The 14,986-nt window shown below is 38.6% G+C and overlaps 1 protein-coding gene across 10 annotated transcripts in view; it reads right to left on the bottom strand.

Moving 5' to 3' along the window:
• PLEKHA7 (pleckstrin homology domain containing A7) overlaps positions 1–14,986 on the bottom strand; it is a 137,233-nt gene that overhangs the window by 54,847 nt on the left and 67,400 nt on the right. For 9 of the 10 annotated variants that reach the window (XM_064163613.1, XM_064163617.1, XM_064163614.1 and 6 more), the window contains one exon: positions 5,179–5,262. The exons of the other annotated variant lie outside the window; for it this stretch is intronic. In XM_064163613.1, the coding sequence (XP_064019683.1) occupies positions 5,179–5,262 (84 nt within the window). The remainder of the gene's footprint in view (positions 1–5,178; positions 5,263–14,986) is intronic. 10 annotated transcript variants of the gene reach the window in all.

Below are 14,986 nucleotides of genomic sequence, written 5' to 3'. Positions count from 1 at the left end.
ATGAAGACTGTTCCCATATATAAAGCTACCTGACTAAGAAATCCTGTAGATCAGTCAGTCTTATTATCTGATTTAGACTCTGGTTTTTTTTCTTCTCTTCTCACTATTTTAAATTGTCAGAACATGTAGAAAATGCAGACTCAAAATGTGCTTGAATCTTACTTGCTTTTTCCTAATGTTTACTTATCAAAAAGATTCCATTTTCATTATAAAAATGTGCCATCACTGCCATGTAGAAAGCCTCAAAATAGCCAGCATGTGAGACAGTCCACCAAACCAGAAAAGATATTATTATTATTATTGTTGTTAAAAAAAATCTTTGCCAGCAAACAATGATCCAAACTTCCTGTACCTGAGATCTAATAGAAAACACCAAAAATATTGAAAATTAACGTATTTGCATATAGTATTTCAGGGATAAAATAGATTTGTTGCATTAAATCAGAACATAATGATACTCAAGTATTCAGGCATCTTACTAGATAATTAATGTTCTCAATTTGATTTTAAAAGCAAAGAAAAATATGCAGAATGATCTGTAACATCCCAGCTTGTTAATGCTGTCCTAGTGGCATTTACAGAGTCATCTTTCAGAAGAAGTGAGTATAGCATTAACTCTGTACATTCTGAAACATTCATTCAACCCCCCTCTTCCCAAAGATGTTTTAATTGTGCTCTTTTCTGTCTGTCTTCAGGACAGTTTTCTGGCTGCCTCCCCAAGGTGTGTGAAGAATTGCACTGGGTACATTCAGGGCTCCAGTTCTTTCTAGATGTTTTTTTAATACTTGAAAATAACACTCCATACAGTATCTTCTGTCAAGCAACTCCCTGCTCTACATAAACAGCGTTGGTATGTCTATAGAAATCAGATTTGTGAGCTAAAAGAATTACATGGCCAATATTTGGTGTACTAAAAACCCCACAGAACAACAATAATAAGAGAAAAAATGAAGATACTGGAAGCCCATCTTGAAAAAGCAATACTCACAAGAGAACAGACTGTTTTTCTCTATAAAGAATCATAAAGATTATTTGACTTAGAAGATCCACATTTACACCAGCAGCTTTAAAAGTTTATTCTGTTCAAAACAAATATGACATAGTAACATCATGTCAATCTATTTTTAATGCTAATAAATCTCCTGTTGAGATAGATATTTCTTTACATGTAAACATATTTATTTTAGGGTTGTTTGGGTTTCCTCCTTTGCCTCCACCTGAGAGTTTTGCTGCTATAGTAACCAAATGCAATAGACAAAATAAGATGTCTCTCTCCCCAGGGGTGATGCACAGGCTTTATCAGTTGTACACACACAATAAAATAAAAGAGGGAAGAGGGGGTAAAGAGGATAACAGTTATGGGATTAAGAACACTGTATCTTCTGCTTTGCTCTATGTTTCTACATTTATGTTCAAGTCTTTATTATGTGTCTGAGTCTTGTCTTTTTTTAACTTTAAAATGCTGTCCTCCCGTTTGCAAACATACTACTGTCACACATACATTGTAAAGCTCCCAATACACAACTACTAGCACCTGGCAACAGACACACATGGCTGAAAGAGCCTGCTTCTTCCTCTCTGTTTAGAATTATTTAAAAGACTGTTATTTTTTAAAACTATAGCAAATCTAACCACTATGTACATCTATCCTAAGTAATTCTGTCACAGATTTTCCAGAGAAATGCTTGTATAATCATAGAATCATAGAACAGTTTGGGTTGGAAGAAACCTCCAAAAGACATCTAGTCCAACCCCACTGCAGTAAGCAGGGACATACTCCATTAGATTGCTAAGAGCCTTGTGGGGCCTGACCTTGACTATCTCCAGGGGTGGAGCCTCTATTACCTCCCTGGACAACCTGTTCATGTGTTCCAGCACCCTTACGGTAAAAGACTTGTTCCTAACATCCAATCTAAATCTACTCTTCTCTAATTTAAAGCCACTGCCCCTTGCCCTATCACTACAGGCTTTTGTAAACAGTCCCCACTCCAGCCTTCTTGTAGGCCCTCTTCAGGTACAGGAAGGCCACTCTTAAGTGTCTCTGAAGCCTTCTCTTCTCCAGGCTGAACAACTCTAGCTCCCTCAGCCTGTCCTTGTAGCAGAGGAATTCCAGTCCTTTAATCATCTTTGTGGCCCTCCTCTGGACCCACTGCAGCAGGTCCATGTCCTTCCTGTGTCGAGGGCTTCAGAGCTAGACAGAGCACTCCAGCTGAGGTGAAGTTGTTGAAAAGGGAAATGTCTTGGGAAAAGATTAGGGAGCTACAGCCTCAGACTTCTACTCAAAGTATTGAGTTCTCATTTGATCAAGTGAGGCAAGGGCATCTGGTTTGTACCTGACTCACAACCAAGCTAGGATTACATCGTTTGTCAACAGCATTTTCCAAAACTTCTTAAATCTTCTTGCCAGAACATTGCTTCCTGGATGAGAACTGGCCAGAGCAGTCTGTACATCCACCATTCCTAGAGTGCTGTAAACGACTTCTCTAATGTTAAACATGTCCATTCGATAGGTATGTTTGCTGCAGACTGAACAGGCTTGTGTTTACATCTCCCTCCCAGCTCACAGTCAACTCTGGTGATAACTCCTGGCTTTGGCCCTAATCTTCAATTAAAATCAACCCCTAAGCAATTAATCACATCACAACAGCAGTGAAAAAAAAAAACTGCCTTTTATGAAACCCTTAAGAGTGCTACTACTTCAGACAGGATTCTTCCCCTCTAGAAATAAAAGTATACTTGGTCAAAAGGTTCCCATGATGGAAGGTTTCCACGGACTGCAAATCCAGAGACTCCTTCCAACTGCAACCTGTTTGTGAAAGTCATTGTACCACAAGATAGGATCTACAACACTGATTCCAAACTAATACATGATCAACAACACTGATTCCATACAGATGCCTGCTGCCTGGGGGAACATAATTGAAAAGCCAGCATGGTCCCATTAAGAGCCCTAGGCCTAAAGGCAGGGAGGTGCCAATAGCTCCTTCGGTTTCAGCAGACACATCCACAATAGCAGTGTCATTTGACAGGAACTGAGATGGGACATGCACAGCAGCTGTGTAAAATCCAGTATGCAGAAGTAGCATAGAAGGCATCAAGCCAAGGAAACCTGAGCATTTTAAAAGCATGATATATTAAACCCATCTAATTTCAAAACACTCTGTATGTACCTCATGCCAGTAATAAAGCTTAGAAAGACATTCTTGCATGGTTTGATTTCCTAAGTAGGCACTACAAACAGATTCTCCTCTCTATATCCCTCCAGACATTTCCTCTTCTTTCAGCATAAAAACCATCTGTCTCAATTAATGCTACTACACTGTAAGATCTTTTTTCTTCTTTTGATACCACTTCAGAGTAACTGAAATCTAGAGATGACAAGTTATGCCCGTTCTTCTGACTGCCCTACAGAAAGCCACCTTTGCTTCTTTTCCAAAAGAACTTTCTAATGTGCACTAAAGATCACAAAAACAATGTGCCACCAGCAAGTTATTCTTTTAATTCTGCTTTTAATATTTTATCAGCCACTGTGACTGCAAAACTTGAAACAGCCCACAGAAGTGCAACTCATCTCAGGAAGCGCACCAAGTAGTTCTACCCAAACATCCATTTTCCCTTACAGGTGTACAAACTTTCTTTGTATTAAAGTTTAATCAGACTTTCACAACAGATTGAATAAAAATCAGTGAATGGATGGAGTTGGGAGACAGAGGCACAGTGGCTGTTCTCCATGCTGCCCTTGGGATCTGTTCCCCTGTGAAACGCCTGTTCTCCTCACTGCATGAATTGCTGCAGCATTTGCATGCCTGTCCCAAGCCAAAACCCTGGTGAGCAGCAAGCCACTCACACACCACACAGCACCTGGAGTGACCTCTAGCTCAGTAACTATCACACAGTCTTTGTACTTCATCACAGACCTCTCCCACACCCTACAAAATACCTTCAGCATTCTACTTCATGCTAGTTCTCAGCAGGGGCCTTAACACAGGATTGTCCCTTGGATTTGCTTTGGGCTTGGAGGAGGGGTTGGGTTTACACTGGGTTTCTGTTGCTATTGTTGTTTTAGGTTGGTTGGTGCTTTTTAAACCATCTGAGAACTCCTCAATGCTGTACCAGAAGCACTGAGAAGAGGGCTGTACAGTCATGCCCTACTTCTTTCCAAGTACACAACAGAAGCCACTGCCTCAACCTCCTGGGAGTCTCAGGTTTCTCTCATTTTTCTTAAAGCTCTGCTGTATTAAATTAAATGTAAAGCAAATTAAATGTCACCTAATTCAAAGCAAATTACAGTCATGTAAATCACCAAAAGCAGCCCACCACAGCACGATGTCCAGTCCCTGTGATCCATGAAGAGCTAGAGGCTGCTTAAACAGCGTTGGAAGACTAGGCTGGAAAAGGAAAAGCTGTCTGGTGTTCCAGTCTGCTTGCCTTTGGAGTGTTTCTAGAAGTGATGTAGAACTTTCTCCTAGACTCTGTATAGGGGAGCTATCCAGTCAACCCATTACAGAAGCAATCTACCAGGCAGCAAATCTACCAGACAAAGACAACAAGAGTAGTTAAACCTTATGGTCAAACAGGGCAATCCAAACCAACACCAAAGACATGCCCAGTTTGAACATATGCATTTATTTGATTTTATTCCTTGATCAAACAATCAAGATAAAATATGCTGGAAACTACCACATGTAATTCTATTTCTCTAGAATAAACTGGAGCCTAATAAAAAGAATTTTCATAAATATCATTCCAAAACAAGGAATGCAGAAAATCTAAAACATAACAAGTGAATTGCAATGGAAACAAGGTTTCCATTTCAGTGCAAACTTCCAGTTTCCTCTAAAGAAATGTCATATTTATGTTCTGTATATTTGATATTTATATAAGGCTAAAGAGTTATTAAGTATCCTATTTATATTGCCTTTTTTTGTTCATTTTCCAGGAGTGTTGGTTGGCTGGTTTTTAAAGATATGGTAAAGATTTTCTCTCAAGCCCCACAATGGAACAATGCTAGAACTAAAAGCATACAATTACAACGAGAAGTAAATGTTTAAGCATAAACCACTTCTATTATATTTTTTGCTACAACACCAGGAAAAAATAAATCATTAAACTATTAAGCTATTGTAGGTAAAGGTGTTACTGGGTTAGACCTCTTGATAGGGGTATAAAATTACTTACTCTTCTTGCAAAATAAATTCAATATTTTCTGGAGAAACCTGTCCTGTCACAGGATGTCTAAATGACGTGGTCTGCTGATTATGGCTGAAAGGAAAAGAAAAACAGAAGAGGGAAAAAAGAAAAGAAATTAATATTGCTAAACTCAATAAAATAGACTTATATTCTCTAAAAACTGTAACTGTTTGTTTTGATGTTTTGCTGCTGCTACCCCAGAAATGGAAACATGATTCCTAGGCACTTTTGAACCAGAAATGTTTCTAGTTTCTGAGAATATAATCAGAAAAAAATGGGAGGGAAAAAAGATAGCTATGAAATTAATGATACATCAAAGAGCCAGAAATGCACATGTCATTTGGAGATTTGTTTGTTTTAAAGAAAACTTGGGGGTTTCTTCCCAGCCATTTCAAGTCTTGCAGATCTGACCCAACTGTCCAACATAGCAGGATGTCTCCACCATGAAACAGAATGAAGAAATATTTTTGAGTTTCAAAGCAATGGAATTCTATAGCAAGCTAACAGCCTTTCTGTAAAGGACAGCCAAAAATCGAGTAGCCCAGTGCACTCATGACACTGCAATGTAAATAGCTCAAGATACCATGTCTTAATTTGAAAAGAACTAATCATCCAAAAAAACCCTTGTGCAAATGAAAAAACAATCCCCAAAATCTCCAACAACAACAAAAATATCTCCACCTACAACCAAACCCATGACCAACTTGTCAGTTTTGCCATGAAATCAAAGATCGGGATAAAGAATTTCCAGCATGCCTGCAGTGCTAATACCTACAAAGCAACTTTGACCTTTTTTTCACATAAGGGCTGCAGAGTATTTTTCTAAAGAAGCACTACTACATTCTAATTTTTTATACATATCCAAAAGAAGGAATAGGAAATTGCAGATGTTTTCCAAGAAAATAACAGAAAAAGGATAACAGTAACAATTAAATTCTATGTTTGTCACACATCGCAGCTTTAAGCTAAGTCTTTCCTTTCATACCGGGACTGAAGCAGTCTGTTCAAACTTTGATACTTAGACTGGGACTACTAAAAAAAGTGCAGATACATTGTTAGCTTAAAAAAACAAAAGTACCTTGTCAGCTTGGCTCTCTAGGGGCAGCTGAACTGTCAACAAGTTCTCGTCTGTAAGCTTTTAGTCATAAATAACAGACTCTACAATTAAGACTAAGAAAAAGGACTATATTCCAGAAGTGCTCTAGGGTTATTTAGAAAATTAAATTCCCCATTATACCATACTGGCACTTCTACAAATGGTTTATTGTTTTATTATTTCCCCTGAAATAAATAATTTCACCAGACCTTCAGAAAATGAATTAGTCCTCCTACAGTAATTAAAGAACAAGGTCATCACTAATAGACTAAATATTACTTGCTAATAACATAAGTTTCAGCTGGAAATGAAACACTTCTTAAACACATGAGCAATTGTATTTTGGGACAAGTTTTGCATTTCTAACATTAAGAGCAGTAAAAGAGAAGGATAGTTCTGCTACTCCATAAAACACAGATAGCAGTTTCACAGACAAGGAGAAGGTAAAGCAAACCCAGACAGACTCTGCAAATCTGCAGCGTCAACAGCTGGGACTAGACAGGGAAGAGAGAAATGAAACCACGGCCACTAACAATTAGTACTGCAGAACACAAGGGTTTATCTGAATTTGACAAGTGAGAGTTTAAGTGTTTTGCCTCATAGGACTCATTAAGTATAAGCAATACTATTCAAAATAACCTATACAACAGATGGCTAATGCCTTGCAACAAGGAATTAGATAGCAGGGAGATTTCTGTCTACAATGAGAGCAGTCAAACGTTGGAAGAGGTTGCCTAGCAAGGCTGTGGAATCTCCATCCTTGGAAACAACCGAAAAGAGCCCTGAGCAACAGAACTGAACTTTAAAGTAGATTCCAATTTTTTGCTTTGGCTCTGAACAAGAGGGGCTGAATCTGATGAGATCCAGGGATCCCTTCCAACCTTATTATTCTGTGCTGTCATTCTCTGCTGGTCCGTCTTTCTCTGCAAATATAATTAAATTCTTACACCACCTTTGTAGTCTTCTCAGTATTTAAATAACATATTCAAAGAATATTAGCAGTTCCTTGTTTTGATTAGAACAAGAGAAATGGTAACATTAGGGGGTTTGTAGATTCAGATTACAACTAAAACATTTAAACATTTTCCTCAACAGTACTATCTGTTTACACAACAGTAACAATTACATCTGCGCTGAGAATGATCTAGTAAACTTGTTGCAGTGGAAGTTCTTCCTTTCAATGCACAGATTAAGGACAGACAATTGTTCTTCAGACTGATCAGCTGCTCAAGCCTCCCAGTTGTCAATCACCTATATATCCTCCAAATAGCAATTGCTGACTGTCCAGGTATCTGCCATGTCTAACCAGCTCAATGACAGAGCCTTACTGAAAGGACACAATCAGCTGCTGCATTCTTCACGCCACTTTGTATTCTTTTTTACATTAGAGAAAGGCTTCTTAGCTCCAAAGCTGGGAAAGGTTTACAGTGCCTAACCATGTGAGTTCTGCACACCATGCAACAACACCAAACTTCTGAAATACCAAGCTAACTTTTCTGATAGCATTAGGAATTTCCTGTGTGATAAACGATAGCATTTTTGGTCTTAACCAATGCACCTTCACACCAATGCACCGATGCAGCTGAGAAAGCCCCAAGATGTTCAAGATATAAACATCATCAAAACATCTGGCTAACACTGGCCACATGTGGAAGCATGCTGCAGGAGCACCTGAAGAGACTTCCAAGTTGGCCCTGGGTTAGGGGTGGGGAGATGGAAACAGGTAACCTTACCAACCAGCTGTCTACTAGGTGGGTAGGAATGCAGACAGACACAGCTCAAAATCAGAATGCAATCTAAAACATTTTTCAGATATTGATTAAGCAACTCTGCAAATTGAACACTATCATTTGTCTGAAGTAACCTAACCTATAGGATGATGAAATCAAATTGATTTAAGCACAAGAAAACCAAACCATTACCATCCAATCTCCCATCCCATTGTATAATTGGCACAAGTAGATATTTTTGCCTGTGTAGATCTTTTTGCAGAACTCATCATTAACATGATTTCATCTATTTATTTTTTTTCCCTTTCAGTTCATTTTGAGTGAAAGCCAGGTTTTAACAATTAATTTTTGGACATGACTGATGTTGATGACCTTTTGTTTCAAATCAAGCAAGTCTACAGATTGCTTCTAGTGTAATTTGAATGCCCAGGCAGATGAAACTTAAGTGTGTGAATCAACTACACATTGACTTTACATCAGATTACCAACCAATGTATAAGCTGCAAGAATAATTCATGCTGTCATTAGACAGCCTGTCCTATAAAGTATTATGAGCCACTTCTACAGCACGTTTTTTCCATGCTGTCTTACTCCCTTACATTCACCTGCAAGACTAGATAAGCACAAACACCTTTATGCTGAATGTCCCAGGTGAGTGTTCACACTTCTGTGGGAGTTACTGGCGCACGCACAGCTGAGAAAAAACATCGTGCAGTAAAGAACTGCTGTTCAGCCAACAAGTTGTTACTCCAAACAGGAGAAAGTGCCTGGATCTAACCAGGCAAACAGCCATCCATAGTTTGCTTTCTTTCATAACCTATTTGTGAAACACAGCAATAGCTTAAAAAATAGTTTCAGTATTGCCTTCTGAGTATTTCTTAGGTATCAGCCTTTAGAACTGGCTGGAAAAAAAAAAAAAACAAACAAAACTCAATCAATCAATAACTCAAGAAAATCAGTGTCATCAAAGTTCCACAAATACTATTACTGGAAGACAAAAAAGGCAGTGTAATACAAACAGAATTTGGAAAAGTTAGGAGCATTACCAACTAGTTGCATTACACAAACAAAAGCACCCATTACGAGCTGGACACACACTAAATCCCATCTTTTCAACATATTCAACATTATCCACGGTTGAAAACAGTAGAGTGCCTCCTTGGAGAGGTGGCAAAATCCTTCCTTCCACGTCATCAGTGTCTGGGAGACTTCCAGGAGATGTGAATTTCATTCCCTCATACAGTTTAATTAGCAGCTTAGCCTATGAACCATTGCCTGAGAATTACAGAGTACAAGTGATCTTCAGATCTCACCTCCTCCTTCAGCTATCACACTGAGAATTCACACGTGTTTAGTTAGTTAGACAGAATTCAGCTCTGTAGCTGCCTTGAGCAGCTATGTTTGTGACTACAATCAACACAAGAGCCTTTGCTCATAAAGACAGTTAAGGGGACAGCTGGCAGGACATCAGACTATACTATATTTTCTTTTCCTCACAAAAGTTGTCAGACAAGAAAGCTTGAAACTAACAGTAAGCTGACAACCATGCTCTCACATTTCCTCTAGCTAGCTCACTAATGATGAAGTTAAAAAACGAACTACAAGTTTCTTTGAAACTGACTCATTTTTTTTCTGTCTTAATGAACTACCTAAGGTAATTTATACTCTCTAATAGTAGTATCAGCAAGAAAGATTTTCTGGTTAATGAACATTCTTTTCAGAACAGATCTAATAAATCAATAGCAACCTAACATAGAAAATGTCACAGGATCACTACAGATTTTCAGATCCTCTTCACATGTATCATGAAACACAGCAAAATTATATTAAAAATAAGATCACATTCAAGTAACTTGAAATTAAGGGGGGGGGGGGGGGGGGGAGTGTCAACATTTTGAAGATAAAGCAATGCTTAGAAAAGAGGACATTCCTGAAAACTGATATTTGATCCTATTTGCTTGCTTTTACAGTTTTCAATAGCATTAGAGTTCCTGCCTTCTCCTTTCCCCATCTCACTTAATTCACTGTGTTGGATAAAATACAATGCATCTCCTCCAAATTTAAATGCATTTATTAAAGACTTTTTCCTATCAAATCTTAACTATGAAATGGACAACAGGTCTGTTTTGCCTGAGAGAAGACTAATAATGCAGGATTCATCATGCCTAGAGCAACATGGAGTTTAAATACATGGAGTTTATCAGACCAACTCTTCAGACCTCTTAATTATACACCTGCTGGTTACTTTCCAAACAGCCCAGAACCTACAGCACAGAAATACTGACACAGAGCAAAGTTGTGATTTGAGCATCAGTTCACAGAATGCCACTGCAGGTCACACAAATCCTTGCTAACCCAAAGCCAAATTTAGACACTACAGTTAAAACCAACAGAAGGCACATCAAGTAAGGGCAGCAGGAGCCATTCTCAGCAGATCTTCACCATCCCCTCTTTTCAGAGCCTTTCTTGCCCCCTGCACAAGCCTTGGGCACAACGTCTAGCCCAACGACACACCTGCACACACTACATGTGCCAAGGGCCAACTTCAATCCATAAAACTTCTGCCTGTAATACTCATTATTATACTCACTGCAAAAATCTAAGCAAATGATTTTGAAAATGAACAGCTTTGGTGTATGTAACACCAGAATTTTCTTTGCTAAACAGAAACAAATGAATCAATCCTGTAAAAAGCAGACAATTGTTATCAATCATCTAGTGTATTCCCCCACAACCTACAAACCCACCACTATGTAATCAAAGCATGTCAAGACATAATATAACCTATAGCAAAGGGTAAATAACAATTTACATTATTGGCATAAATTATGCAGGTTTTAATGTGCTGAATGTCTATGTGAAACATGCATAAATCATCTTTAAGAAAATTCTCATATAGTCACATTCTGTGTTTAATTTCTTAAATCAACACACAGCATTATCAGGTGAAAACGTGACACTAAAATATTAAAATGCAATAAATACAATGAGTTGTGAGAAGAGAGGCCCTGAAAACAACCCAGCCAGGGAAGAAACATTTGCATTTTCTTAATGTCACTGAGCAGACACATCAACAGTCCTCAACAGTCAAGTCAGAGAAAGCCTTCGGTAGTCAGTTATGACAATACAAATATGCAGTGGCTAAGGAAAATAGCACAGGAAACACGTAAAGGAACACACTTTCACTCTTTCCATCTCATAAAAAGCTCTAGCTAGCAAACATGCTTTTTAAGCTACTTTGTTGGTTTTCTACAAAGTGGTTTGGGTAGTTTAATTTCTATCAGCAAACATCAATACGCATTATTGGATAGCATGCAGTCAACATGCAACTTCAAAATCAGCTCTGAATTAGACTCTGTGTGAAACCACATTATCCCATTGGGGAAGATGAAAAACTTCCTTAAGCATGAAAAGTGTTTTTATTTTTGAAAGGAACTGAAAGGATGAAGCAACTACCACTTGTCACAATAAGCCTCAAAGTCAACAGCCAAATAAATGAAATTAGGCTCTTTAACTGTGGTCCAGGGAGGCAGGCTGCAGCAAAAGCCAGCCAAAAAACAGCTCTCAGTACATCACTATAGATAGTGGAGCTATCAGCTACATTCCTCCTGCTCCACTTGAGCAGCATGTTAAAGCCGCTTTGTCTGGTTCTTGTCCTGTAGCTCCACCAAACTGAGGCCCCACCAGAGCACTCCATTCTCACAGAAGTGAAGCTGGTGCAGATAACACCTCCAAGAGTACAACGACCTTGCTTCTGCTGCCGCTTTATTGCCAGTGTTTCCACAGCTTACATGGCTCAAAAACAGGGCTCACAGAGTTGAGTATGAGAGAAATATGCCCTTGAAAGAGTTCAGCCAGAGAACATCCAATATTCACCCACCTCTCACCTTTGTAACACAAGGACTGGTTCTCTGCCACCTCCCCAAGTCAGAGAGCTGGGAGGACAGTACTGCGCCGGTTCACTTTATGACCTGCAACCACTACCACTGTTTGCCTCTGTCAAACACCAGGACCAGAGCCCAGCACAAGCACTACTGAGGGGAGCGCTAGGCTGGCTTTCCTCCAGCCAGCCCACGCACAGGCAAGGGCAACGCTTAAGTGAGAGAACCTGGCAGCAGGCAAGATCTCACGTTGCAGATGAGGCCTGGGGTGAGGATGGGGAGCGTTGGCAAGATTAGAGATTGAAAGAAATTCCAAAAACGTCTTCGGATCCTGCATTAAGTCTTTTCAATGCCAAGCAAGCCTCTATCAAGCATGTGACTGAAACTTGGCAGCTATGATGCTGAAGTAACTGCACATGGAACATTTGTTCTTTAGGTAATTATTTAACAATACATACAGGGATAGAATGCCTTCCAAAAATGCACATTTTCCACTTAGAGAAAACTTAGTAATCTCTTGAAAATATAGCTATTAAATAACTGTTAACTATTCCGGCAACTAAAATGTGTTTTCCCCTTCAGATGTAGCATGCTCAAAACACAGTGCTCCAAAGCTATAAGTGAGCAGAGCCAGACTAAGAGCTAAACATTCCAGATAAACTCAGACCAGCACTACACTAAAATGGGTTTATCCAATGATAACTTTTAAAATGCAAAACATCCTGAAGTGCAATATGAGGAGTCCTACAAGTATTTATATTTGATGAGAAAGATTATATGGAGCATGGTACCTTTTTAAATTTTCAGTGTTTCAGCTACCTTTTAATTTACAATTGCAGAAAATGCATACTATTTTAAAAGACAGTTAGATAAATGTATAATCAAGCAGTTTAACTACTCACAAAAGAAAATTCAGTTGTTTGGGAGAGGAAAGGGGGTGGTGATGTGTGTGTTTTGTTTTTATCCCAACTATTCTGTACAACTAAACCACCACCACACACCAACATTGCAAGGACTTTCTGAAGAACATCTGTGATCTTCCCCTTCTCTCCACAACTACATTTGACATTACAGCAATATAAACCAAAGCTATGGTTTATTTCTGCCTTCTTGGATACTGTGACACACTATATTAAAAGTTTTATCTTTGACTTCATAAAATGCACTTACATTCATTTGCTCTTCAGTTGGTACAACTGTAGAACATGTTAAGCACTCATTTTCAAGCATCCTATTTGTTGTCCTAAGTACTCATAAGGAGCAGAATAACTTGTCTGCCCACCTACTCACTTGGTCTCCCATTCTTTAGCATGAGCAATACAAAATCCATAAATCTGTAAGTAGCACAGAAAAAAACAAGACTTCTGAGTGACTGATTTTTGCCAGTCATCACTGACTCACAGAATGATTCTGCTTAAGGTCACAGTAATCAGTTTTGCATTATGAAGTTGAAACAAATTCAGTTCACTGAATGATGGCATTTCAGTTGTCTCAGATACTAGATCAGCACTTAGAAACGTATCTTGACAGGCAAATGGGCCTTTCCCACAAAGAGGAAGAAGTGGCTACATTCACAAAACCTAAAGTGCAGAAAGCTTTTCTGCATCATTAACAGATAAATAGTTAATGGCTTTGACAGTACTGGGATTTCAAAGACCAGGACTCAGATCTCAGCTCTGAAGCCGATTTCTTGGATGGCCTTGTCAAGTAATTGTGTATTTGTCAAATCATCATTTTATGAAGACTTTCAAGAGACAGAAAAGGTGCCTAACAATTTAGAGTCTTAACTGCATTGCCGCTTTTGAGGTGCATTACATAGAAGTGAAAACATATTCCTTGTTTTTCAATAGCAGAAAGGATGACCTCGACCTTCCCAAAGAAATCCAGCAAACCTGGGAGGCAAGAACAGCCTGGACTTTCTGAACCTAGCTATACAAGACACATCACTGCCTTACAAGTTTAGCTGTTCACTGATTCATGAAAAATCTCTTCCAACACATGGAAATTTGTTCTTTATTTGTACCCAACACAAAAATCACAACTATTCTGAAGGCAACATTTTGGCTACATCAATTCTTCTTTTCACTTCAAGTACTAAATGTATGGATGCAGGAAGAAGTAGGTTGCCTTTTACACTACTGCATTTTTTCACAGCTGTGAGGTAGCACACTGTAATACAGGACATAACTCAGTACAAAAATCATGAAACCTAATGCATCACAATATCCAGGAAACAAGTTTAGCAAAATTATTGGGCAAGATTAAATTGCCAGTGCAGTTCCTTCAAAACTAAATCAATCAACACCAGCTGAAAATTCCTATCTCCAAATGTAAAACTCTAGAATTACAGTCTCCAGGAGATTAACTTTGCTATACCAGTTAATCAAAATCTTTCTGCTCAGTTACCTCCTAGCTACTATCAACTTAATTCACTCAGATATAACTTAGAAATGGCCACTGAAACACAGAGTTTAGCCTAACATGCTCCAGAATGCATTTGCTTCTGTGGTATCACATACTGTCATCTTGCTGTTCTTTGAAAACAAGCTATGAATATCAATTTACATTAGTGATGCTAATAACATAGATTAAATTCCAGGAGTGATGAGTGGCAATATTCATTCATCTGATGGCACAACACTAGAATGGCATAACTGCATTACAATGCAAATAATTGCTCCAGTAAAAGGAGGGACAATTCCCTGTTCCTGTGCAAGATGCTCCTTAGGAAAAATAAATTAACTATTCTTCTCCTATATGATGCAGATTTGTTTACAAAACAAAGCAGCATTCTAGGACTCCCACGTTATACTCCACTGCTTTAATACCATTGACATTAACTATTCTCTAACAGCTCAGGAATTCTGCAAATACCATGTGCATATTTTACATTTTTCTGACATGAGCTAGGTGCAGAGCATGACACTGTATTCTTAAAACACCAAGAAAAGGCAGCTTGAACTTTCTGGCACCTTGAGATGTCTGGTCCCACATACCTTACATACCTACATACTTATCTTCACTCTTGAATATCTCTATCGACATGAATGTAAATTTAATCTGCATGAGAACTAGCAAATAGACACAAA

The sequence above is a fragment of the Pogoniulus pusillus genome, chromosome 24, assembly GCF_015220805.1.
Source record: "Pogoniulus pusillus isolate bPogPus1 chromosome 24, bPogPus1.pri, whole genome shotgun sequence".
NCBI lineage: Eukaryota > Metazoa > Chordata > Aves > Piciformes > Lybiidae > Pogoniulus > Pogoniulus pusillus.
The sequence above is the reverse complement of the archived record's forward strand: the minus strand, read 5'-3'. Positions and strand labels throughout refer to the sequence as shown.